General features: G+C 55.2%; 1 protein-coding gene across 2 annotated transcripts in view; it reads right to left on the bottom strand.

Moving 5' to 3' along the window:
• The window catches only part of ARHGEF17 (Rho guanine nucleotide exchange factor 17), a 60,861-nt gene that overhangs the window by 8,065 nt on the left and 26,798 nt on the right, over positions 1-25,998 (bottom strand). Inside the window, exons 2-15 of one of the 2 annotated variants that reach the window (XM_068139209.1) lie at positions 17,749-17,826; positions 15,212-15,394; positions 13,974-14,090; positions 13,593-13,685; positions 10,805-10,981; positions 10,480-10,530; positions 9,155-9,264; positions 8,943-9,028; positions 8,248-8,366; positions 7,610-7,823; positions 7,429-7,502; positions 6,495-6,688; positions 3,204-3,457; positions 409-655 (exon numbers count right to left, since the gene is read on the bottom strand). In XM_068139209.1, coding sequence (XP_067995310.1) covers positions 409-655; positions 3,204-3,457; positions 6,495-6,688; positions 7,429-7,502; positions 7,610-7,823; positions 8,248-8,366; positions 8,943-9,028; positions 9,155-9,264; positions 10,480-10,530; positions 10,805-10,981; positions 13,593-13,685; positions 13,974-14,090; positions 15,212-15,394; positions 17,749-17,826 — 1,997 coding nt within the window. The remainder of the gene's footprint in view (positions 1-408; positions 656-3,203; positions 3,458-6,494; positions 6,689-7,428; positions 7,503-7,609; positions 7,824-8,247; positions 8,367-8,942; positions 9,029-9,154; positions 9,265-10,479; positions 10,531-10,804; positions 10,982-13,592; positions 13,686-13,973; positions 14,091-15,211; positions 15,395-17,748; positions 17,827-25,998) is intronic. The other variant, XM_068139210.1, reaches the window with a different exon arrangement.

Raw genomic sequence — 25,998 nt, 5'->3', positions numbered from 1 at the left:
ACAGCATTGTCAGAGTAGGAAGGGACCTCAAGGATCATCCAGTTCCAACCCCCCTGCCATGGCCAGGGACACCTCACACCAGAGCAGGTTGCTCACAGCCACATCCAGCCTGGCCTTCAAAACCTCCAGGCATGAGGCTTCCACCACCTCCCTGGGCAACCTGTGCCAGTCTCTCAGCACCCTCATGGGGAAGAACTTCTACCTAATGTCTAATCTAAATCTCCCCTCCTCTAGCCTGGATCCAGCCCCCCCAGTCCTATCACTCCCTGACACCCTCAAAAGTCCCTCCCCAGGTTTCTTGGAGCCCCCTTCAGATACCGGAAGGCCACAATTAGGTCTCCTCAGAGCCTTCTCTTCTCCAGACTGAATAACCCCAACTCTCTCAGCCTGTCCTCACAGGATACACACCAGCCATCCTCGGTGCCCAACCACATGGAGCTCTGATGGGCTTCAGGGTCCAGGCTGAGGAGGTCCTCCAGGCTGCCCCGGGTGAAGGAGCCGCGGCTCGAGCGGCGCAGGGCTCGCCCGTCCGCAGGGCTCTCGCCGCGCCGGCTCTGCCCATAGCTGCCAGTGATGGGCATGAAGCCAGCTTCTGGCTCCTCCTCTGAGCTCGTGGTCTCCACAGTGGCCTCCTTGCAGCTGGGCAGCTCTTCATCTGTGCAGAAGGAAGAAGGAGGAAGGAATGGGTGACAGAATCACAGAAACATCTGGGTTGGAAAAGACCCTCAGAGAGCAATGAGGTCTCCCCTCAGCCTCCTCTTCTCCAAACTAACCATCCCCAGCTCCTTCAGTTGCTCTCCATCACATTTATTCCCCAGGCCCTTCCCAGCTTCCTTGCCCTCCTCTGCCCTGGCTCCAGCACCTCCACATCTCTCCTGCATTGTGGTGCCCAAAGCTGGACACAGCACTGGAGGTGTGGCCTGACCAGAGCTGAGTCCCAGGGGACAATCCCCTCCCTGCTCCTGCTGGACACAGCATTGCTGATCCCAGCCAGGAGGCCTTTGGCTTTCTTGGCCACCTCGGCACACTGCTGGCTCCTCTTCAGCGGCCTGTCCATTAGCACCCCCAGGTTCCTTTCTGCCAGGCAGCTTTCCAGCCACACTGCCCCAAGTCTGGAGCCTTGCTTGGGGTTGTTGTGACCCAAGGGCACGACCTGGCACTTGATACTCAGACTAGGAGCACCTGCTGACTGCAGAGGGGGTTGGACTGGATGACCTTTGGAGTTCCCTTCCAACCCAGACCATTCTATGTTTCTACCACAGGTCCCCTTGTGATGTTGAGCCATGGGGAGGATGCAGGGATGCTGAGCCCCAAAACCCATCAACTTTTACCCAAAGCCACCAGCACCAAGGTTTTGGGCTGCTGCCCCCAACATCTCTTTCCCAGGGTGTTTTTTTTTGCTCAAAAGCCACCACCTGTGGAATTCCTAGAAGAACACAAGGGGGGGCTGGCCAAAACCATGGAACTGCTCATGGTTTCGGTAGGGTCTGTTGTGACGGGACAAAGGAGGCTAGATTTAAATTAAAAGAGGGAGATTTAGACTATCACAGTGTCACTGAACAATTGAGGTTGGAAGGGACCTCCAGAGATCATCAGGTCCAACCCCCCTGCAACAGCAGCATCACCCAGGGTAGTCTGCACAGGAAGGCATCCAGGTGGCTTTGGAAAGCCTCCAGAGAAGGACACTCCACAACCTCTCTGGGCAGCCTGCTCCAGGGCTCTGGCACCCTCACACCAAAGAAGTTTCTCCTCCTGTTGAGCTGAAACCTTTTGTGTTCAAGTTTGTATCCATTGCTCCTTGGCTTATTGCTGTGCAGCACCCAAAAGAGCTTGGCCCCCTCCACTTGACAGCCACCCCTCAGAGACTGAGAGACCTTGATCAGATCCCCTCTCAGCCCTCTCTTCTCCACACTAAACAGCCCCAAGGCTCTCAGTCTCTCTTCACAGGGCAGATGCTCAAGTCCCCTAAGCATCCTCCTGGCTCTCCCTTGGACTCTCTCCAGCAGGTCTCTGTCTCTCTTGCACTGGGGAGCCCAGAACTAGACACAGGATTGCAGCTGTGGTCTCAGCAGGGCAGAGCAGAGTGGCAGAAGAACCTCCCTGGCCCTGCTGGCCACACTTCTTTTGCTGCACCCCAGGATGCCATTGGCTCTCTTGGCCACAAGGGCACATTGCTGTCCCCTGCAGAACTTGCTGCTCACCAGCACTCCAAGGTCTTGCTGCATGGAGCTGCTCTCTAGCAGGGCAGCCTCTAACCTGTCCTGGTGCCTGTTGTTGTTCCTCCCCAGATGCAGGACCCTGCATTTGTCCTTACTGAACTTCATGATGTAGATGTAAGAATGGAATTTTTGATGCTGAGGATAGTGAGAGGCTGGCACAGCTTGCCCAGATAGGTGGTAGATGCCCCATCCCCAGAACCATTCCATCAGGTTGGATGTGGTTCTGACCGAACTGTTCTAGCTGAAGAAATCCTGCTGACTGCAGCAGTGTTGTACTAGATGATACTGAATGATCATAGAATCATTTAGGTTGGCAAAGATCTTCATGATCATCAAGTTCAACCATTAACCTTACTCTACCAAGTCCACCACTAAGCCACATCCCTAGGCACCACATCTACACAGCTTTTAAACACCTCCCAGGATGGTGACCCCACCACCTCCCTGGGCAGCAATCTCTCTTTCTGGGAAGAATTTCTTCCCCGCAACCAGCCTAAACCTCCCCTGGCACAGCTTGAGACTGTGTCCTCTTGCTCTGTAGCTGTCTGCCTGGGAGAAGAGACCAACCCCCACCTGGCTACAGCCTCCCTTCAGGTAGCTGTAAGACAGCAATAAGGTCTCCCCTGAGCCTCCTCTTCTCCGGGCTAAGCAACCCCAGCTCCCTCAGCCTCTCCTCACAGGGCTGTGCTCCAGGACCCCTACCCAGCCTCCTTGCCCTTCTCTGGACACCTTCTAGCATCTCAACATCTTTCTTAAACTGAGAGGCCTAGGACTGGACACAGGACTCAAGGTGTGGCCTAACCAGTGCTGAGTACAGGGCACAATGACTTCCCTGCTCCTGCTGGCCACTCTGTTCCTGATGCAGGGCAGGATGCCGTTGGCCTTCTTGGCCACCTAGGTACATCCCTTCCATCCCAACCCATCCCACGACTCCACGATTTTTGGGGGTCACAGGAGGAGGGTTTTCACCCAGCAGGGACTCACTGCCAAAGCTGGAGGAGATGGTGGAGTGGCTGGCTTGGCTCTGCAGCGTCCCTGAGGGGCTGGGTGAGGACTCATCATCGGTGTCATCGCTGTCAAAGGGCACCAACTCCCCGTTGCCACCATCGACCGGCTCCGAGAGCTCCAGCGACGACCCCGAGATGGAGATGTGCAGGCAGGGCTGTGGCCCCACGTCCTCTGCCTGCGTCGGGACCACCTCAGAGCAGGGGCTGCCCACCGCCTCCCCACGTTCCCTGCTGACACGAGGGGAAGAGAGGGAGGAAAGAAGCAGCTCCAGCATCACCCTCCCTGCCCACCAGGCTCCACAGAATCACCACAGACCCACAGACATGTTCAGGTTGGAAAAGACCCTCAGGGTCACCAAGGCCAACCCAGAACCCTACTCTACAAGTCTCACCCCTAAACCATAGCCCCAAGCACCACATCCAAACCACCTTGAAACACATCCAGGCTTGGGGACTCAACCACCTCCCTGCCCAGCACATTCCAGTGCCTGACCACTCTTGCCATGAAGAAATGTTTCCTACTGCCCAGTCTAAACCTACCCAGTCACAGCTTGAGGCCATTCCCTCTTGTTCTATCACTAATTCCCTGGGAGAAGAGACCAGCAGCAATCTCTCTACAACCTCCTTTCAGGCAGTCGTAGACAGCAATGAGGTCTCCCCTCAGCCTCCTCTTCTCCAAACTAACCATCTCCAGCTCCTTCAGTTGCTCTCCATCACATTTATTCCCCAGGCCCTTCCCAGCTTCCTTGCCCTCCTCTGCCCTGGCTCCAGCACCTCCACATCTCTCCTGCATTGAGGTGCCCAGAGCTGGACACAGCACTGGAGGTGTGGCCTGACCAGAGCTGAGTCCCAGGGGACAATCCCCTCCCTGCTCCTGCTGGACACAGCATTGCTGATCCCAGCCAGGAGGCCTTTGGCTTTCTTGGCCACCTGGGCACACTGCTGGCTCCTCTTCAGCTGCTTGAGGATGGGAACTCCTTGGCTAGTTTAAAGCATCTTGGGGTGCTGGAGGATTGGGATGGTTGATGATGGCATTATGAAGTCATGCAGGGGTTGTCCTACTCTTGCATGGGATTAGGGAGACATCCAGAAGATTTCCCATTATCCTGAGGGATGCTGCTGTTTCCCAAAGGTGCCCTATTCCTTAGTAGGATTGTGGGGCCACCCAGGGGAATTCACTATGACCCCATTTCTAATCCCAGCCAGGATGCCATTGGCTTTCTTGGCCACCTGGACCATGCTGCTGGCTGATACTCAGCTGCTTGTCCATTAGCACCCCCAGGTCCCTTCCTGCCAGGCTTTCCATGGTGCTGTGGGAGTTTTATGCTATGCTTTTATAAATTTTCACAGATCTTCAGCAGAAAGTAGTAAAATGTAAATAAATCACCATTGGGTGCAGGAAAATAAAGATCACAGAATCACTAAGGTTGGAAGAGACCTCAAAGATCATAGAGTCCAACCTGTCACCACAGACCCATGACTAAACCATGGCACCAAGTGCCACATCCAATCCCCTCTTGAACCCTCCAGGGATGGGGACTCCACCACCTCCCTGGGCAGCACATTCCAATGGCAAATGACTCTCTCAGTGAAGAACTTTCTCCTCACCTCCAGCCTAAACCTCCCCTGGCTCAGCTTGAAACTGTGTCCTCTTGTTCTGGTGCTGGGTGCCTGGGAGAAGAGACCAACCCCTTCCTTGCTACAACCTCCCCTCAGGTAGTTTTAGAGGGCAATGAGGTCTCCCCTGAGCCTCCTCTTCTCCAGGCTAAACAACCCCAGCTCCCTCAGCCTCTCCTCACAGGGCTGTGCTCAAGGCCTCTTCCCAGCCTTGTTGCCCTTCTCTGGACACATTCAAGTGTCTCAATGTCCCTTCTTAACCTGAGGGGCCCAGAGCTGGACACAGCACTCAAGGTGTGGCCTAACCAGTGCAGAGTACAGGGGCACAATGACCTCCCTGCTCCTGCTGGCCACACTATTCCTAATGCAGGCCAGGATGCCATTGGCCTTCTTGGCCACCTGGGCACACTGCTGGCTCCTGTTCAGGTGGCTGTCAATCAGCACCTCCAGGTTCCTCTCTGTTTGGCAACTCTCCAGCCACTCTGACCCCAACCTGTAGCTCTGCATGGGATTGCCATGGCCAAAGTGCAGCACCTGGCACTTGGACTTGTTAAATGCCATCCTGTTGGACTCTGCCCATCTGTCCAGTTGGTCAAGGTCCCTCTGCAGAGCCCTTCTGCCCTCTAAGAGATCAACATCGGCTCCTTACTTGGTGTCATCTGCAAATTTGCTGATGACTGACTCCATCCCTTCATCCAGATCATCAATGAAGATATTAAAGAGGATGGGGCCCAGCACTGATTCCTGGGGGACACCAGGAAAATGCTAAACAATCCCATTGGAGAGATAACTACCATAAGATCCTGTTCCCAAAACTATTTCTCTTCTCTTCTCACTTCTTGGCTCTGCAAGAGATACTAACTTGCTTCTGCTTGTCCTTGGCTGCACTGGTTTGGTATTAACTTCTCTGCTCCTTTCTCTCATCCCTTCTTTTATACAGGGGGGTCAGGGAGAGGCAGGGAAGGAGAAGCTAGTAGCTTCCGCTGGTCTTTGACCAGAGGGATCCTTGTGCTGTTTGTTAATTGTAAATATCAGTAAGTATTGTAAATACTGTGTATTTTATACAGATCCACTGCATTCCATTGCAGATTGTAGTTTGTAAATACAGCTTTCATCTGCTTCCAACTGGGCTGGGCTGGCAAAGTTAATGTTGGGGGGGAAATCATAGAATCATAGAATTGTCAGGGTTGGAAGGGACCTCAAGGATCATCCAGTTCCAATCCCCCTGCCATGGCCAGGGACACCTCACACTACAGCAGGTTGCTCACAGCCACCTCCAGCCTGGCCTTCAAAACCTCCAGGCATGAGGCTTCCACCACCTCCCTGGGCAACCTGTGCCAGTGTCTCACCACCCTCATGGGGAAGAACTTCTTCCTAACATCCAGTCTGAATCTCCCCACTTCGAGTTTTGCTCCGTTCCCCCCAGTCCTATCACTCCCTGACACCCTCAAAAGTCCCTCCCCAGCTTTCCTGTAGCCCCCTTCAGCTACTGGAAGGCCACAATAATAAGGTCTCCTTGGAGGCTTTTCTCCAGACTGTGCAACCCCAGCTCCCTCAGTCTGTCCTCATAGGAGAGGTGCTCCAGCCGTCTAATCATCCTTTAGCCCTTTTCAACCCACCCCAGGTGCCAAGCCTGGCTGGGATGTCCTACCTGTGGGGTGGCTTGAGGCCAGGCACGGAGGCGATGCAGAGGATCCTGGCCGAGCAGACGGCAATGCAGGCTTCCACTGTGGGCTCCTTCCGGATGCTGAGCAGACAAACCTGCCCTACGTAGCCGTCACTGTTGCAGACCCAAACCTCATGGGAGCTCTCCAGGCTGCCATGGCTGGGAGAAGCACAAGAGAACTGCAAAAAAAGAGCAAAAAAGATGGGGCACAGAGTTGGCTCATTTGGGAATGGCAGGGAAGCTCTTGGCAGCCAGTGCTAAGACCATCAAGAGGGTTCAGAGAATGGGTTGGGTTGGAAGAGGTATTAAAGGGTCATCTAGCTCCAAACTCACCCCTGCCACAGGCAGAGAAACCTTACACTAGCCCACATCACACAACCACAAAAACATTCAGGTTGGAAAAGACCCTCAGGATCACCAAGGCCAACCCAGAACCCTACTCTACAAGTCTCACCCCTAAACCATAGCCCCAAGCACCACATCCAAACCACCTTGAAACACATCCAGGCTTGGGGACTCAACCACCTCCCTGCCCAGCACATTCCAGTGCCTGACCACTCTTGCCATGAATAAAGGTTTCCTACTGTCCAGTCTAAACCTACCCAGTCACAGCTTGAGGCCATTCCCTCTTGTTCTATCACTAATCCCCTGGGAGAAGAGACCAGCACCAATCTCTCTACAACCTCCTTTCAGGCAGTCGTAGACAGCAATGAGGTCTCCCCTCAGCCTCCTCTGCTCCACACTAATCATCCCCAGCTCCTTCAGTTGCCCCTCATCAGATTTATTCTCCAGGCCCTTCCCCAGCTTCCTTGCCCTCCTCTGCACGGCTTCAGCACCATCCAGCCTGGTCTTGACCACTTCCAGGCAGGGACTTGAAGGTCCTGTAGGATGCTTGAATGCAAACACCAGCACCAAGTACCTGCATCCCACTCCTCGTCTTCATGATGGGGATGGCCTTGAGGAACTCTGGGTCCAGGCAGTTTTTGCTGGAAGCTGGGGAAAAAAGACACATTGGAGGATAAAGAAGTGATGGATGGAGGTCTACCCTTGCTGGGTTGTGATGCTGAGCCCACCCCAGTGTCCACCTCCCTTGCTGTTACCCAGCTTCTTCTTGGCATCCTCAAAGGCTTGCTCAAAGCTGAGCCGGGCATCAGGGTTGGGGAACTCGAAGATGAAGGACTCAGTGCCATCAGCTTTGGTGGTGCTGAGCTCCACCTTGTTGGGGGGGAAGGCCATGCTGAAGGACAGAGATTGCTTCTCCGCCAGCTCCCGGTGGATAGCAGCCATCAGGTCCTTGATCACATCATCCAGGCTCTGAGGAGGGGGACAACATTTCAGGTCTCAGGGATGGGCTACAACCAGCCACATGCCTGGTTATGACCCCATCCATCCCCCTGCATCCTTCAGAAGCTGTCCAACCCCACTTAGGCTTTGAGGCTGTTAGGATCTTGGGGGCCTTAGTGGACACTTGTGGCCACCAGCCCTTTCAGAGGTTCTCTCTCTCCCAGAGGACATCCTGGTAAGGGTGCCAGGGGCCAGCGTCATGGCCACCACCCGACACTGCCCTCATCCATCCCCAGGCATCCTTCAGAGGCTGCCCCAGTCCTTCTCTGGCTCTGGGGTTGGTGGTATCTGAGCTCTTTAGGGCACTCATGGCCACCAGCCCTTCCACAGAGGACACAGTCCTACAGGGAACATGTCCAGACAGGAGACAGAACCAGGGCCACCACCCCCCTACCTGATGGGGAAAGCTGAGGGTCTCTGACAGCTTGCTGACTTGCCCCAAGGTGCTGAGGTCCTCGTCCAGGCGGCAGATGCTTTTCTGGATGCTCTCCCGGTTGGTGGCTTGTGAGGCACCTGTGTGGGGACATGTGTGTGGTGTTGCAGAATCATCACAGAAACATTCAGGTTGGAAAAGACCCTCAGGATCACTAAGGCCAACCCAGAACCTTCCTCTGCAAGGTTCAGCCCTAAAACCATAGCCCCAAGCACCACATCCAAACCACCTTGAAACACATCCAGGCTTAGGGTCTCAACCACCTCCCTGCCCAGCACATTCCAGTGCCTGACCACTTGCCATGAAAAAATGTTTCTTCCTGTCCAGTCTAAACCTGCCCATTCACAGCTTGAGGCCATTCCCTCTTGTTCTATCACTAATTTCCTCTGAGAAGAGACCAGCACCAACCTCTCTACAACCTCCATTCAGGTAGCTGTAGACAGCAATGAGGTCTCCCCTCAGCCTCCTCTTCTCCAAACTAACCATCCCCAGCTCCTTCAGTTGCTCTCCATCACATTTATTCTCCAGGCCCTTCACAGCTTCCTTGCCCTCCTCTGCACTGGCATTAACCCCTTCCTCCCTGGTGCCACCCAGAGGCACCTTGGTGAGCACTGGGTTTATACTGGGATGTGACACTCCAGCAGGCAGGGGCAGACCTTTGACAATGTCCACATCCTCCAGGGGCAGCTTCCAGAGCAGTTTGTACTTGCTGGCGGTGTCGATCACGCTGGCCGCCGTGTACCTGGGAAGCAGAGGGAGGCTTGGCTGAGCTGCACCCATGTCCCCAAAACCTTCAAAGTCCATCCCAAGCAGTGAGGACCACCCTAAGGAGCTGGTGGGTGCCCTCCCTCTCCCAGGTGGTACTCACAGGCTCATGGAACTGCGGCGGAGGGACCCCGACTTGCGCTTCAGGGTGGTGCAGACCAGCAGGTCGGTGAAGAGGAAGAAGGAGCGCTCCTTCTTCCCACCCACTGCCTTCTGCAGGGCAGCAGGAGACACCAAGGGGTTAGCACCCAGCCCCTCCCACTTCTGGAAGTGCAACCCAGCCTCAGTTTTCCCAGGCGTGGCTTTGGCCTGAAGTAGGATGGGGACATGGGTGCCATGGCCACAAAGGCAAAGTCACAGAGGTCCACTCACAGGGAAGCATCAAGGCCATGGGAACATCAGGCATGGGCACAGTAGGACTTCCACAGGTTTCACCTGGAGCCTCCTTATCCACCCCCAACCCAGGGTACCTGTAGGTTCTTCCCTGACTGCTCCCAAACTCATCTTGTCTTCCCCCACACTTGGGGAATTTTATATTGTCCACATCCTTCTGTCATCCATCCACCTGTCCATCCTTCTGTCCATCCATCCACCCACCCATCCTTCTGTCTGTCCATCCACCCATCCATCCTTCTGTCCATCCTTCTGTCTGTCTGTGCATCCATCCATCTACCCATCTGTCCATCCACTCACCCACTCACCTATTCTGCCATCCATCCGTCTGTCCATCCGTCTGTCCATCAGTCCATCCGTCCACCCACCCACTCACTCATTCTGCCACCCATCCATCCATCCAGCTGTCCAACTGTCCATCCATCCATCCGTCCATCCACCCACCCATTCTGCCATCCATCCGTCTGTCCATCCATCCATCCATCCTTCCGTCCATCTGTCCATCCATCTGTCCATCTGTCCCTCCACCCACCCACTTATTCTGCCATCCATCCACCCACCCACCCATCCATCCTTCAGTCCATCCGTTTGTCCATCCATCCACCCACCCACCCATTCTGCCATCCATCCGTCTGTCCATCCATCCTTCCGTCCATCTGTCCGTCCATCCACCCACTCATTCTGCCATCCATCCACCCACCCACCCATCCACCCTTCGGTCCATCCGTCTGTCCATCCATCCATCCACCCACCCATTCTGCCATTCATCCATCCATCTGTCCATCCGTCCATCTGTCTGTCCACCCACTCACTCACCCATTCTGCCATCCATCCACCTGCACACCCATCCATCTGTCTGTCTGTCCATCCGTCCATCCATCCACCCACTCACCCATTCTGCCACCCATCCACCCATCCATCTGTAGCCTCCCATGGCCACAGATGCCTCCCATGCCCCTCCACCATGGCTTCCCACTGCCCAATCCAGTGCACATTCCCAGGGCCCTCATGGTGACAAGGACAGCCCATGCTTACCACCTCCACGACCATCTCCTGGCGCAGGAACTTGCGGAGTGGGGCCTGGAGCTGTGCAGACAAGGAACCTGGTAAGCAGTGAGCCCCAAGGTGCAACCCTTTTGGGCTTTGTCCTCGCTCCTGTGGTCCCCTGGCAGGAAGCCTGTGAGCCCCAAGGTGCAACCCTTCTGGGCTTTGGGGTCCTCTGGCTCAGACCTGGCACTCCACTCCCTTCCCAACTTGCCCAGGAGCCCACCCTGGGCTCATGTTCCAGCAGAAAGAGCAGAAGTGGTTGGATTTTTGGGCAGAAGGGAAGACTGCGCCCATGCAAGGCCCCCATACATACATCCTCCATGCCTTCGATGTGGGACTCGATCTCCTGCACGATCCTGGTGTTCCTCTCCAGCTCCTCTGCACTCTTCATGCCCTTGTTGATCCTCTCAGCCACCTGCTTGATGTTGCGTTGGGCATCGATGAGAAAGGGGTGGTCAGGGTGGTCCTCTGGAGTGTGCTTCAGCAGGTCCTGCCATGGGGGACACAGCCACAACATTACCACAGGCACAGCTTGGCCATCACAGTGTCACCGAATGTTAGAGGTTGGAAGAGACCTCCAGAGATCATCAGGTCCAACCCCCCTGCAACAGCAGCATCACCCAGGGTAGTCTGCATAGGAAGGCATACAGGTGGCTTTGGAAAGTCTCCAGACAAGGACACTCCACAACCTCTCTGGGCAGCCTGCTCCAGGGCTCTGGCACCCTCACACCAAAGAAGTTTCTCCTCATGTTGAGCTGAAACCTTCTGTGCTCAAGTTTGTATCCATTGCTCCTTGGCTTATTGCTGTGCAGCACCCAAAAGAGCTTGGCCCCCTCCACTTGACAGCCACCCCTCAGAGACTGAGAGACCTTGATCAGATCCCCTCTCAGCCTTCTCTTCTCCACACTAAACAGCCCCAGGGCTCTCAATCTCTCTTTACAGGGCAGATGCTCAAGTCCCCTAAGCATCCTCCTGGCTCTCCCTTGGACTCTCTCCAGCAGGGGAGCCCAGGGGAGCCCAGAACTGGACACAGGATTGCAGCTGTGGTCTCAGCAGGGCAGAGCAGAGGGGCAGAAGAACTTCCCTGGCCCTGCTGGCCACACTTCTCTTGCTGCACCCCAGGATGCCATTGGCTCTCTTGGCCACAAGGGCACATTGCTGTCCCCTGCAGAACTTGCTGCCCACCAGCACTCCAAGGTCTTTCTCCATGGAGCTGCTTTCCAGCAGGGCAGCCTCTAACCTGTCCTGGTGCCTGCTGTTACTCCTCCCCATCAGCGATGCCATGGCACCCCCAAGCAAGCCCCAGCTGTGCTGCTCTGGCTGCTGGGGATGGAAACCAGCTCCATACAGGAGAGGTTTGGCAAAGAAACCAGGCTTGGAGCTTTGGCCACCACCACCGTGGTCTTTGTAACCTCCCAAGGGGCCACCAGCTCCTGAGAGACCATCATCAACTTGCATGGATGCCTCAAACGTATCACTACAAGTGTTCATGGAGAGGTTGGATGGTGCTTTGTGGAGCCTGATCTACTGGAAGATGTCCCTGCCCATGGCAGAGGGGTTGGACTTAGATCATCAGTGCCAAGTGGTGTTCCTCAGGGGTCTGAAATGGGACCTGTGCTGTTTCAATTTTTTTATCAATGACAGAGAGAGGGAGATTGAGGCACCATCAGCAGTGTGCAGATGACACCAAGCTGAGTGGGGCTGTGGATCCACCAGAGGGACAGGATGGCATCCAGAGGGACCTGGACAGGCTGGAGAGGTGAAGCCCAGGTGAACCTCAGGAGGTTCCACAAGAGCAAGTGCAGGGCTCTGCCCCTGGGCTGGAACAATCCTCACTATCAATACAGACTGGGGGAGGAGGGCAGAGAAAGCAGCCCTGAGGGAAAGGACCTGGAGGTGCTGGCGGGGGAGAAGCTGGCCAGGAGCAGGCAGTGTGAGCTTGCAGCACAGAAGGCCAAGGGCAGCCTGGGCTGCATCCAAAGCAGCGTTGGCAGCAAAGCCAGAGAGGTGATTCTGCCACTTTGCTCTGCTCTGGGGAGACCTCACCTGGAGTGCTGTGTGCAGCTCTGGAGCCCTCAGCACAGGAAGGACCTGGAGCTGCTGGAGCAGGTCCAGAGGAGGGCCAGGGAAATGCTCAGGGGGTTGGAGCAGCTCTGCTCTGAGGCCAGGCTGAGGGAGCTGGGGGTGTTCAGCCTGGAGAAGAGAAGGCTCTGGGGAGACCTAAGAGCAGCCTGCCAGTACCTGAAGGGGGCTACAGGAAGGATGGAGAGAGACTGTTTGCAAAGGCCTGTGGGGACAGGATGAGAGGCAATAGCTTCAAACTGGAGCAGAGCAGATTTAGATTGGATGTGAGGAACAAGTTCTTTACCATGAGGGTGGTGGAACACTGGAACAGGTTGCCCAGGGAGGTGCTTGAGGCCCCATCCCTGTAGATATTCAAGGTGAGGCTGGACAGGGCTCTGGGCAACCTGAGCTAGTTGAGGATGTCCCTGCTGACTGTGAGGATGTCAGAGTAGATGGCATTTGGAGGTCCCTTCCAACTGAGACGATTCTATGATTCTATGATCTTAGAAGGTCCCTTCCAACCCATTCTGTGATCTTCTGAAAGCACATCCCCACCAGCCCCAGCATCAAAGAAAGTGACCCTGGCACAGGGAAACTGAGGCACAGAGCAGTGTGACTGATCCCAGAATGGTGCCAACAATGTCCAATCTCCCAGCACAAAGGTTTGGGAAACAGTTGGCTGACAGCCCTTAGCGTGACCATCCCTGGGAAGGCAGAGCCACATGCAGGCTTAGGGACACCAACTTTGTCAAGGGATGGAAAAAAGGGGCCAGGAGAGGTTTGAGACCCCCTAAAAGCTCCCAATATGTGGAAGTGAACAGCAGTCATGGTCATAGAATCATGGAATTGTTTGGGTTGGAAAGGACCTCCAAGATCAACCAGCCCAACCATCAACCCAACACCACCATGGCTATCTAACTGTGTCACCAAGCACCATGTGCACACATTTCTTGAACACCTCCCAGGATGGTGACTCCACCAGCTCCTGGCACAGCACAGATGCTCCCCTGCCTGCCCCCCATCTGCTTGCAACCCACCTTCACCAGCAGCTCATAGCGGGGGATCCTCTGCACTGGTTTGATCATCAGGTCAGACAGAGCCTGCTTTTCCTTGTTCTCCCTCATGCTTTGCTGCAGAACACCATGTGGAAGGAGAAGGACAGGTCCATCAGGTGGGATAAAGCAGGGACTGAGAGTCCTACCAGCCCAGCAACAGCCATTTGGGGTCGGGGTGACTCCTTTTACACCAGCTCAAGTGACCCCAGGCTCATCCCAACCTAACCTCTTTGCAATAAAGGCAACAAGGGAAAAATCCCAGTGTGCCCCACAGGCTACCAGCTTGGTCTCACTAACCCCACCCTGCCCTGTCAGCAGCCTTGCAGGTGGACATCATCGATGGGGAGAAGACCCAGGACCCACCTCAAGGAACTTCATGAATGCTGGCCGGGCTTCCTTGGCAATCCTGACAGCATCCTTGGCGTTGAGGAAGTTATCGATGTAGGCAGAGTAGATGTTCACCAGCACGTCCTTGGAGAACTGGGAGCAGAAAAGTAAAGGGGCTAGATTGAGCATGGACCTCCTGGAAGAAGCTGTCCCAAGGGTTAATCCTGGCTGTGGGCTGCTGTGGGGAGGGCTCAGCCTCCTCCCTTCCAGGCAGAACCCTGGAGCTGCAGACCCGGCCAGGTCCTTGCTCCTCCTTAAGCTAAGCAGACATCAGGCCTGGAGATCGTCTCCCTGTTCTCCAACCCACCCTTTAATCACTCCCCTGCCTCCTGCTCCAAAAAACCTTTCCCTGCTGGGGGCCATCCCCCAAGAACAAATACATCTGGGTTCTCCCCCAGTCAGGGGAAAAGCCAGCCCCCACCGTGAGGCTGGGCAGATAAGTGGAGTCCAAGTTCAGGGTGCTGCACTTTGGCCACAACAACCCCATGCAGAGCTACAGGCTGGGGTCAGAGTGGCTGGAGAGCAGCCAGGCAGAGAGGGACCTGGGAGTGCTGATTGACAGCAGCTGAACATGAGCCTGCAGTGTGCCCAGGTGGCCAAGAAGGCAAATGGCATCCTGGCCTGCATCAGGAATAGTGTGGCCAGCAGGAGCAGGGAGGTCATTGTGCCCCTGTACTCTGCATTGGTTAGGCCACACCTTGAGTCCTGTGTCCAGTTCTGGGGCCCTCAGGACACTGAGATACTTGCATGTGAAAAGAGAAGGGCAACGAGGCTGGGGAGGGGTCTGGAGCACAGCCCTGTGAGGCAGATGAGGGAGCTGGGGTTGCTTAGCCTGGAGAAGAGGAGGCTCAGGGGAGACCTTATTGCTCTCTACAGCTTCCTGAAAGGCAGTTGTAGCCAGGTGGGGGTTGGTCTGTTCTCCCAGGCAAGCAGCAATAGAACAAGAGGACACAGTCTCAAGCTGCACCAGGGGAAGCTGAGGCTGGAGGTGAGGAGAAAGTTCTTCCCAGAGAGAGTAATTGGCCATTGGGATGTGCTGCCCAGGGAGGTGGTGGAGTCACCATCCCTGGAGGTGTTCAAAACAGGATTGGATTTGGCACTTGGAGCCATGGCTTAGTTGTCAGGAGGTGTTAGGGATTAGGTAATAGGTTGGACTTGATGATCTCTGAGGTCTTTCCCAACCTTGCTGCTGATTCTGTGGTTCTGTGACCTACCGACTGCACGAGGAGGTCTCCCACTTTCTGCTTCTCGTGCCAGTTCTGCACACAGTCGTGGATCTGCTCCAGGAACTGCTCGTGGTGCTCCAGCAGCTCGGGGATCTGGTCGAAGATCTCATCCACCAGTGATGGGTCACACAGCAAGGAGTTCTCTGGTTGCTTCAGTGGCTTCATGTAACCCTAAGGGTGACGAATCAAAAGGCCCTCGAGGTCCCTGGGTATTGCTTTTCCCACCCCTCCCACGAGAAGTTTTTCCACCCGTGTGCAGATGGAGCTCCATGGCATCCTGCAGCAGGGACTTCCTCCAGTGAACACTGGGTTCCTTGACTCAGCAGAAAGACCACACAGTGTCCCAGCAGGTTTTGCACCCCCTCAGTTTTCCTGCATCCCATCCCACTTGATGCATCCCTATGGCAAGTCTCCAGGAGAACCTCCCACATCCTCTGTCCTCCAGCCACAGCCCCTGAGGGCCTCCAAATCTCTGCTGTCATGAGGCCTGGTCACCTCCATCTCCTACACAGCCTGACCCAGCTGGGAAGTCATGGCAGCATGACCTTGGGGGCCAAATCTGGTGCATTCCTGGTGGGATTTAGGATGTTTTGAACCAGCAGGGTAGATGCTGTGGATCAAACCCTGGACCACTTCACCCAGCAGCCTCTCTTGGGCAATGGCTCAGAGCTAGCAGGAAAAGCAGGTCCTCTGCAAGGCTGGGTGGGAAGCTCTGCTGGGAAAGCCCTTTCCCATGGGAAGGGCAGGGATGGTGCCCTCAGGAATCTGCAAGGAATGCAGGATGAGGAAGGTCTTCTGAACCTCCTTGACACCTCCCCAGCCTGACCTGTATGAGATGCCAGTGCCCTTCAAGGATGTTGGAAGGATCATGGAGATGATCAGTGAGGACAGGACCCACCTGGAGTGGCTTCAAACATCTCCATCCAAGCTGGCAAACCTCCATCCCAAGGTGATGGTAGATATCTCATGGAGACCCAAGTCAGAAGAGCCAAACCCTTCCTGAGGCCCCTAACCCACTTCACCTGCCCTGCGGTGGCCCAGCTCCTCTATCAGGAGAAGGGCCGGGCTGTGCCACACATCCCACCCACTATGAAACTAGGGGAGCAAGGAGCAGATGGGGAAGAAGAGCACAGAGACAGCTTCCACCTCAGCATACAGGGAGAGCAGGCAGGGCTTGCTCATGTACCATCTGGCTTGGACGGAAGATCATGCTCCAAGGTAGTCCTTGCCCTCGGTAGCCACCATGCTACGCGCCACCAGGCCACACCATGATGGATCCAAGCACCTGGTGCCAGCTGAGATGGGGAGCTGGGGGCATCTGGAGCCCTGTGACTCTCTCCCCAGAAAGCCAGATCCCCCTGGTTTTACCGTGCCAGGACATATCCCATGGGCAAGGGTTTGGGCCTTCCATTCATGCCCACCATGGCCTCCATTCATGCCCACCCAGTCCCTCCAGTGAGGAACCACTGACCCCAGCACGGCTGTCCCCTCCAACCAGCCTCCTGTCCCACCTCAGAGGAGGGCACAGCCCAAGGGACAGCCTCCATCCATGCCAAGATCACCAGGGGCACCACCAGACCCTAAACCCTGCCTGGATAAGCCCCAGAGCCGGGGTCCTCTTGCACCCCCAAGCCAACATCTGCACTAGGAGCAGCCTCAAAGGGTCCTTCCCTCCTGCAACAACATCTGGTAGAGCATCTCTGGGTCCACCATGTTTTGAAAAGCCTGGCTGGGTGTTGGGATTGAGGTCCTCAGGGCCATGCCCGGCAGATGTCCTGCAGACACTGCTTTCTATGGAGCAGAACAGAGCTCTGCTCCTCTCGGTGTTTCCACTTGCAGACATGTGGTTGGACAACCCACACCTAAGCCAAGTCTGACCTTAGTCTCCAGGGCGTTGACCACCATCAACCTGAAACACCTTCATTAACATCTCAAACGTGGGGTGGGCCCTGGGGCCAGGTTGCTCCAGGGGGAGCTTTGGAACCAGCTTAGTGAAAACAAAGTACAACCCAGGAATGGAGAAGAAGCCTCAGCCCATGGCTGAAGATGGTAAAGTCGAGCAGAGAAGGGGGGGGGGGGGGGGGGGCATGGGTACTGGGGGTGTAAAGGGTCTCCCACCATGGCAGGGTCATCAGCAACCAGGAGATGAGGTTGCCGAAGAGAGCTTTGGGAGGGGGCTGGCGTCAAGCACTGGAAGGGGCTTGTGGACACACCACCTGCCAGGTGACAACCCACCAGGAACTTTGCAGGCTTCATTTGGGGGGACAGATGTGACCCCTACACCCCACTGCTGCCACCACTGCCACCCTGATGCCCACCGCCCCCCACCAGCCCGCGCTGCCACCCCTTCCCAACCCACTCCTGCGCCACCTCGGTGCTGGCAGGGGACCCACAGCTTGAGGGCTGCGACTTGGGGGTGCCGGGGCCAAGCAAGGGAGGGCTACACACCACGAGGCATTTGGGGCGGGGGGAGGGGAGGCAAGGGGGAGGGGAGGGCGCCACCGCCCCCGGCCCTGCCACCTTACCTGCATCAAGGTGCGCAAGGACTCCACATAGGACTGCTCGGTGTCCAGCAGCGTCATGATGACGTGTTTCCTCATGTCCTACCCGGGAAGGAAAGGGGGACAGAAGCACAAGATGAGTTTTTGGGGGGCGGGGTGGGGGGTGGTGACACGACGGCACGACGGAGAGGAGCAACGTAGTGGCCGTCGGTGGCTCGCTCGGGGCGGCTGCGAGGTCCGGGAGGCGGCCGGCTGGCCTCCAGCTCCCCCCTCTGCTCCCGCTCCAGCCCGATGGAGGAATCCGGGAGGATTAGGAAGTACATGACACCGAGCGTACAGACACTGCCTGCTTTCCTCCTCGGCAGCGTCAGGAGCCCGCCCCGGAGCTCACAGCCCTACATGGGTCGGTCCCGACGCCCTCCGGCTCTCCGCGGGCGCCTTGGCTCGGAGCGGTCCCGTAGGAATTCACCTCCCGCCCCAGCACCCCGGCGCCGGGATGCGGACCCCTAGCCAGGGGATTCGCGGGGTGGTGGAACGGGATGGAGAGGGGGTGAGGGAGGGGATGGTTTGTCAGCCCTTGGGAAGCAGGTGGGTCGGGGTCTTGGTGCTGAGGCTTGGAGACCCACCTTGAGTGCAGCACCCAAGGGGGTGTCCCTGCAGAGCAACCTACGGGTAACATGCTCCAGAGCACAGGGTTTGGGGTGCAGAGATGCTCCAAAGACTCTGAATGTAGACATGCCCCAAAAGTTTTGGGTATGAGATGCTCCAGAGACCCTGAGGGCAGAGATACCCCAAAAACTGTGTGTGGATCTGCTCCAGAGACCCTGAGGGCTGTGAGACACCCCAAAAGTATGGAGTAAAACCACACCCCTGAGACCCCAAAAGCTCTGGGTGCAGAAATGATCCAGAGACACCTCAAAGGTTTGGATGGTGTGGCTTCTCCAGAGACCCTGGATGTGACACCCCAAATGTTTCGGGTGCAGAGGGCCTCTGATGACCCTAGGAAAGGAGATGATGGTCCCAAGAGCTGGGTCCTGTTGCTGGAGACCATCCAAAGGCCCTTGGTGAAGAGACACCCCAAGCTTTGGATGCAGGGACACCCCAAAGCTCCTGGGTGCAGAGAAACAGCAAGTTGTGGGTGCAAGGACACCCCAAAGGTCCTGTGGGCTTTGATACACCCAGGGCTATTGGGGCAGAGATGCCCCAAAGTTCTTGGGTGCAGGGACATCCAGAAGGCACACCTGGGACATTCCAAAGGTTGTGGATGCAGGGATGCCTCAAGAGCCCTGAATGAAGAAAAGGACCCTCCTAAGGTCCTGGCTTCTCAGACACCACAAGAGGCCTGGGTGCAGGGATGTCACCCCTTGGCCACCACAGCCAGCCAAAAACCAAGAGCAGAGATGTCCCAAAGGCCCTGGGGTGTGAAGAAGACCCAGTGCAGGCTCAAAGGGTCCCATTAACACTGACAACACAAAGGTTATGGGAGCAGGGACATCCCAAACGCTGCACATGCACAGAGGTCCCAAAGCCTCTGTGAACAGGAACCACCCAAAGATCTTGGATGCTTGGACACCCCAAGAGTCTTGGCTACAGAGATACCACCAACAGCCCTGGGTGCAGAGATGTGCCATCAGGCCACCACTGTGCACTGGGACCAGGTTTCCATGAGCCACTGCCTCTCCAGGGGCTTCTGAAGCAACCAAACTGCTGTGTCCCCCACCTCCTTGTGGGACAAGGCCACATCCCCCAGCCATGATGGGCTGTTGGGGACACATATGGAGACATGTGTGCCATAAAGCTGCCCTGCAACCACAGGAACCATCCATTTAGATGTTGGACTTGATGACCTCAAAGGTCTCTTCCAACCTCAACAGCTCTATGATTCTAACCATGGGTGGAGGTCACTGGAACAAGCTGCCCAGGGAGGTTGTGGATTTCTCCTTCCAGAGAAGGACCACGAGGATGAGCAGAGGGCTGGAGCTCTTCTCCTGTGAGGACAGACTGAGAGAGTTGGGGTTGTGCAGTCTGGAGAAGAGAGGGCTCCTAGGAGACCTAATTGTGGCCTTCCAGTATCCAGTATCTCCCCATCTAGTCCAGTCTGCTGAGACCACACCTGGAGCACTGTGTCCAGTTCCAGAGCCTCTATTCCAGGAAGGATCTGGAGGTGCTGGAAGGTGTCCAGAGAAGGGCCACAAGGAGGAGCAGAGAGCTGGAGCTGCTCTGCTATGGAGACAGACTGAGAGAGCTGGGGTTGTGCAGTCTGGAGAAGAGAAGGCTCTGAGGAGACCTTCTTGTGGCCTTCCAGTATCTGAAGGAAAGCTGGGGAGGGACATTTGAGGGTGTCAGGGAGTGATAGGACTGGGGGGGATGGAGCAAAACTCGAAGTGGGTAGATTCAGACTGGATGTTAGGAAGAAGTTCTTCCCCAGGAGGGTGGCGAGACCCTGGCACAGGTTGCCCAGGGAGGTGGTGGAAGCCTCATCCCTAGAGTTTTTTAAGGCCAGGCTGGATGTGGCTGTGAGCAACCTGCTCTGGTGTGAGGTGTCCCCGCCCATGGCAGGGGGTTGAAACTGGATGATCCTTGAAATCCCTTCCAACTCTAACAATTCTATGATTTTCCTCCCTGGAGATGTTCAAGGCCAGGTTGGATGAGGCCTTGAGCAACCTGGGCTAGTAGGAGGTGTCCCTGCCCATGGCAGGGATGTTGGATCTGGATGATCTTTAAGGTCCCTTCCAACCCAAACCATTCTATGATCTCCCTGGTGTGTCTCCAAGGAGCAATGGGAAAGGATCTTGGCCACATCCTGCTTGGTGCTCAGGAACAGAGCCATGCCTCAGTTTACCCCACTTGCTCACCAAGCTGATATTGATCTTCTCAGCCAAGCAAGGGGGAAGCTGCTGTGTAGAGTCAAATATTCTGGTGTCAAGTCCAAGCCCTCCCCCCACCCAGGGAATCTGACCTCCACCCCAAGCCATAGTGATGCTGAAGGACACCAGCGCAGACATCCCCACTGCACTCCAAACTGAAGGCTCATCAACACTCTCACTGCTGGAGTAATTGCTTGTAATGATGGATTGAAAGACACCCACCAGAGAATGGGCTTGAGGGATCCCACCTCATTCCTGCCTCAGTTGACCCAACCCTCTGACCACCTGTCATTCCCTGCCTCAACCTGACATTCCCAGAGTCTCCCAGAGCTGTTCCAACTTGGGATGGAAGCACAGGGATGGATCACTGAGCTGGACAGGCTGAGCACCACGTTGCACTGGCTGCTGGGAATTTGCAAGGGTGAAGAGATGCAGGATGAGGCCCAACTGTTGGCAATGGGATTTTTTTCCCCACCATTCCAGCAGCATTATTATCCCAGCGGGGAAGGGGGGGAATTCACACTGGGACCAGCAGGAATTGCGGGAAAGGCATCATCCTGGCAAGGTGAAGTTGTACCCAGGCGTGGGCAGGATGCATCCCACTGCACCCCTCACCCCAGCAAAGCCTCTCCCTTGCGGGGCTGATGCTGCCTCCCCCTTTAGCTTCTCTCTGCTCTCCTTGGGGACACCCTGTCGAACCCAAACCTCATTCTACCCTCAGCCCCAAGACACTCAGCACCCTCAGGATCAGCCCCTACCACAATGGATCAGTCCCTACCACACTGGGGCTGCCAGAGCCTCAGGGGTGTAAATGAGAACCGGGAGGGTTGGGGGGGGGGGGGGGGAAGGAGAATAGCAGCAATGAGCAATGGCTGCAGCACCCCCACACCATCACCCTCTGGTGGAGAACCCCAGGGAGGCAGCAGGATGAGGAGGAGAATGGAACTGAGGATGAGGCTGGGGCTGAGGATGAGGATGGAGGCACCGTTGCCGTGGCAATTGTGGTCCAAACCCCGCAGCTCTCAGCAACGCACACAGAATCATCACAGAATCCCCATCCAGGTTGGAAAAGACCCTCAGGATCAACCAAGTCCAACCCAGAACCTCACTCTTACAAAGTTCACCCCCTCCAACCACAGCCCCCAGGCACCACATCCAAACCACCCTGAAACACATCCAGGCTTGGGGACTCAACCCCCTCACACGTGTCCCACCATGACACATCCATGCACAGCCCCCTCCCCCCCCCGCCCCCGGGCTCCAGAGAACCCCTAATTACCCCCTTCAGCCCCCTCCCCAAACCACTCCATCACCCTTTTTGTTCATCACCTCAGTACCACCACGACCCTTCTCCGGGAGCTCCTCGGCTGCCCCGCCAAGCCCGGAGGCGGCCAAGGCCGCGTCGATTCCATCCCCGATGTCTCTCATGTCCTCCAGCGCGATGGTGAACTGCGCCAGAGTCCTCACCATCTGCAGCATGCGGGGTCCTGGGGAGGTGTTGGAGGGGAGGAGGAGGAGGAGGAAGGGGGGATGGAGGAGGAGGAGGAGAAGGGAGCTCGATCCGTCCCACACGGCCCAAGGAATCGAGAGGGGGGGGAAAAAAGAGGTAAATAATAAGTGGGGGGAAGGGGGAGATAGGAATCTGGGAATCCCTTCTCCAGATTCACCTCCTTGGAGGAAGGCAGAAATAAAATATAATAAAATAAAATAACTGGGGAGGGGGGAGGGATATAAATCTGGGAATCTTTTCTCCAGATTCACCTTCTTGGAGGAAGGCAGGGGAAAAATTAATTAACTAAATAAATAAATAAAATGGGGAGGGGGGGAGAGATATAAATCTGGGAATCCCTTCTCCAGATTCACCTCCTTGAAGGAAGGGGGGGAAAAATATTAAATAAGAAAAAATAAAACCGTTGTTTTTTGGGATGCAGCAAAGGGAAGGAGGAGGAGGAAGGGGGGAAAGAAGAGGAGCTGTTTATAGCGGTAGGTTTGGGGTGTAGAGATGGAGGAGAGAGATCATTTAAGTAGAGATGTGTGTGGATGGATGGATGGATGGATGGATAGATAGATAGATAGATAGATAGATAGATAGATAGATAGATAGATAGATAGATAGATAGATAGATAGATAGATAGATGACAAAAAAAAAAATCAAAGCCCTGCAAGATGCCTGCGCCTGCGCCCCTGGCGGCAGGAGGGTCGTCGTCCCCCGCCACCACCTCCCCCTGCCGGCCCCCTGCGTTTCTTCTCCGGCAGCAGTCGGAGCGATGGAGGCAGAGCTATGCCCACACAGACGCACACCACACACACACACACATACACACGCGAGCTGTGGATGCAGGGCAGGGCCAGATCCTTTGCCAGAGGGATGCTGCTGGAGAAGCTTTGCTCGAGAGGATGATGATGGTTGGTGGGAGGAGGAGGTGGTGATGTTTTCTTAGGGGGTGGGATGATGCTGGTTTTATAGAAGCATGGAGGAGTTTTGGTTGGAAAAGATCTCCATGATCAACCAAATTTTGGTGCTAGGCACGCTTGAGGGCTCCACCATCATCATCATCATCACCACATCATCAAATCATCATCAAATATCCACACCCACATCTCCTCCCCCTAACCCCTTCCCAGCCTTGCAGACAGTGAAACTGAGGCACAGAGCAAGACGGTTCCACCTCAGCACCCACAGCCCTGCTTTGCTCCGGGATCCATTTGGAACACTCCCCTCCTGCTTCGTTAATTAAACCTAATTAGCTGCTCACCCTGTTTCCACAGCAACAGCGTGCAGCAGGGCTGCATCCTCCCATTGCAACCAATACATTTCCTCTTGGTAATGAAGATGATGAGGATCTCACTGCGGGGAGGGTGCCTGGGATGGGTCCTCAGCCCCCCTCAGGTAGCCTCCCCGGGTTGCATGGCAGAGAACGACTAACGCAGTGCATATAATGAGAAAGAAGCTGCAGCAGCCTTAAATAAACCCTGGCACTGGGATCAAGATGAGGGATTTACAGCACCTGGTGTGGGCAGGAGGGGTGCCTGGGCTGCATGTAATTGCATCAAGGGTAATGAGGATGTTTGCAAGGCAGCAGCTCCTGCAGCACCATCCCTGTTGTAATCCCAGATGTGTCTGGGTTGTGGTCCCGGATCCCTTTGAGTTGTAATCTTGGTCCCACTTACGTTGTAATCCTGAGCTCTTCTTGGATTTAATCCCAAACTCATTGCTGATGCAATCCCCCAGCCCCACAGCAACCTTGGGCACATCTACATTGTCATGCCAGACCCAACTGGGCTGCGATCCTGGACATTTCTGGGCTGCAATCCCAGAACCAACTGGGCTGCAATTCCAGAACCAACTGAGTTGCAGTCCTGGAGCATTCTGGGTTCCAATTCCACACCTGACTGGTCTGCAATCCCAAAACTGCTGTCCTGGACCCATCTGATTTGCAGTCCTGGGCTCTTCTGGGCTCCAATCCCAGATTCATTACTGTTGTAATCCCAGACTCATCTGAGCTACAATCCCAGAGCAAGATGGGTTGCAATCCTGGGCCATTCTGGGTTCCAATTCCAGACCCACTTGGGTTGCAATCCCAAAACCATCTCAGCTGCAATCCTGGGCTCACCTGGGTTACAACCCTGGGCTCTTCTGGGATCCAATCCCAGATTAATTTCTGTTGTAATCCCAGACCTATCTGAGCTGCAATCCCAGACCTATTTCTGTTGCAAATAATTTGGATTCCAAACACAGGTCCACCTGGGCTGCAATCCTGAGTACTTCTGGGCTGCAATCCCAGAGCCATCTGGGCTGCAATCCCAGAACCAACTGGGTCACAATCCTGGCTCTTCTGGGATCCAATCCCAGACCTATTTCTATTTCAGTCTCAGATCCATCTGGGTTACAATCCTGTGGCCATCTGGGTTGCAATACTGGACCACTCAGGGTTTTGCAACCCCAGACCCATTTGTTTTGCAATCTTGGGCTTATTTGGGTTCCAATCCCAGGCCCATCTGGCTGCAATTCCAAACCCATTCCTGTTGCAATCCCCAACCCATCTGGTTGCAATCCTGAATCCACTTGGGCTGCAGTTCTGGATCCACTTGGGCTGTAACCCCAGAGTCATCAGGTCCATCTGCATTGCAGTCCTGGGTTCATTTGGGTTGCAGTCCCCAAGCCATTCCTGTTGCAATCCCAAACCCATCAAGGCTGCAGCACTGGGTCCATGTAAACTGCAATCCCAGACTCATCTGGGTTGCAATCCCAGACCCATTTGAGTTGACCCAACCCACTTGGGTTGCAGTTTTGGATCCATTTGGGTTGTAACCCCAAACCCACTTGGTTTGCAATTGTGAGTCCATCTGCATTGCAGTCCCAGGCTTATCTGGGTTGCAATCCCAAAACCACTTGGTTTGCAATCCCATCTGGGTCCATCTGGATTTTAATCTCTAACCAAATTGGTTTGCAGTCCCTGATCTATCTGAGCTATGATCCCAATCCCATTCCTGTTGCAATCCCAGGCACATTGGGGCTGCAATTCTGGACCCACCTACGCTTCATTTCCTGATCCATCTGAGTTTTGTTGCGATCCCAATCCCATTCTTGTTGCAATCCCAGACCCATTTGGGCTGCAATTCTGGACTCATCTGCACTGAAATCCTGGATCCATCTGGTTTGCAATCCCAAACCCATTTGGTTTGCAGTCCCTGATCCACCTCGGTTGCAATCCCAAACTCATTCCTGTTGCAATCCCAGGTCCTTGTGGGCTGCAATTCCAGACCCTTCTGCACTGAAATCCCTGATCCCTCTGGGTTCCAACCCCTGATCCCTCTGGTCTACAATTCCAAACTCACTACCTGTTGCAATCCCAAACCCACTCTTCTTGCACTCTCAGACCCATTTGGGCTGCAGTTCTGGACCCATCTGCTCTTTGTTCCTTAATTCATCTGGGTTGCAATCTCAAACCCACTTGGTTTGCAATCCCAAACCCACTTGTGCTGCAGTCCCTGATCCATCCAGGTTGTGATCCCAAACCCATTCCTGTTGCAACCCCAGATGAATTTGGGGAATTATTCTGGACCTATCTGCTATTCATTCATTGATCCATTTGGGTTGCAATCTCAAACCCACTTGATTTGCAGTCCCTGATCCACCCAGTTTGTGAAATCCCAATCCCATTCCTGTTGCAATCTGAAATCCATTCCTGTTGTAATCCCAAACCCACTCCTGTTGCATTCCCAGATCCATTTGGGCTGCAATTCCAGGCCCATCTTCACTAAAATACCTGATCCCTCTGGGTCCCAACCCCTGATCTCCCTACTTTGCAATCCCAAACCCACTGCTGTTCAAATCCCAGATCTATTTGGGCTGCAATTCCAGGCCCTTCTGCACCTTCCCTGACCCATCTGGGTTCCAGCCCC

The sequence above is a fragment of the Melanerpes formicivorus genome, unplaced genomic scaffold (genome assembly GCF_026170545.1).
Source record: "Melanerpes formicivorus ecotype bairdi unplaced genomic scaffold, bMelFor1.0.p_v2 SCAF_1, whole genome shotgun sequence".
NCBI lineage: Eukaryota > Metazoa > Chordata > Aves > Piciformes > Picidae > Melanerpes > Melanerpes formicivorus.
The sequence above is the reverse complement of the archived record's forward strand: the minus strand, read 5'-3'. Positions and strand labels throughout refer to the sequence as shown.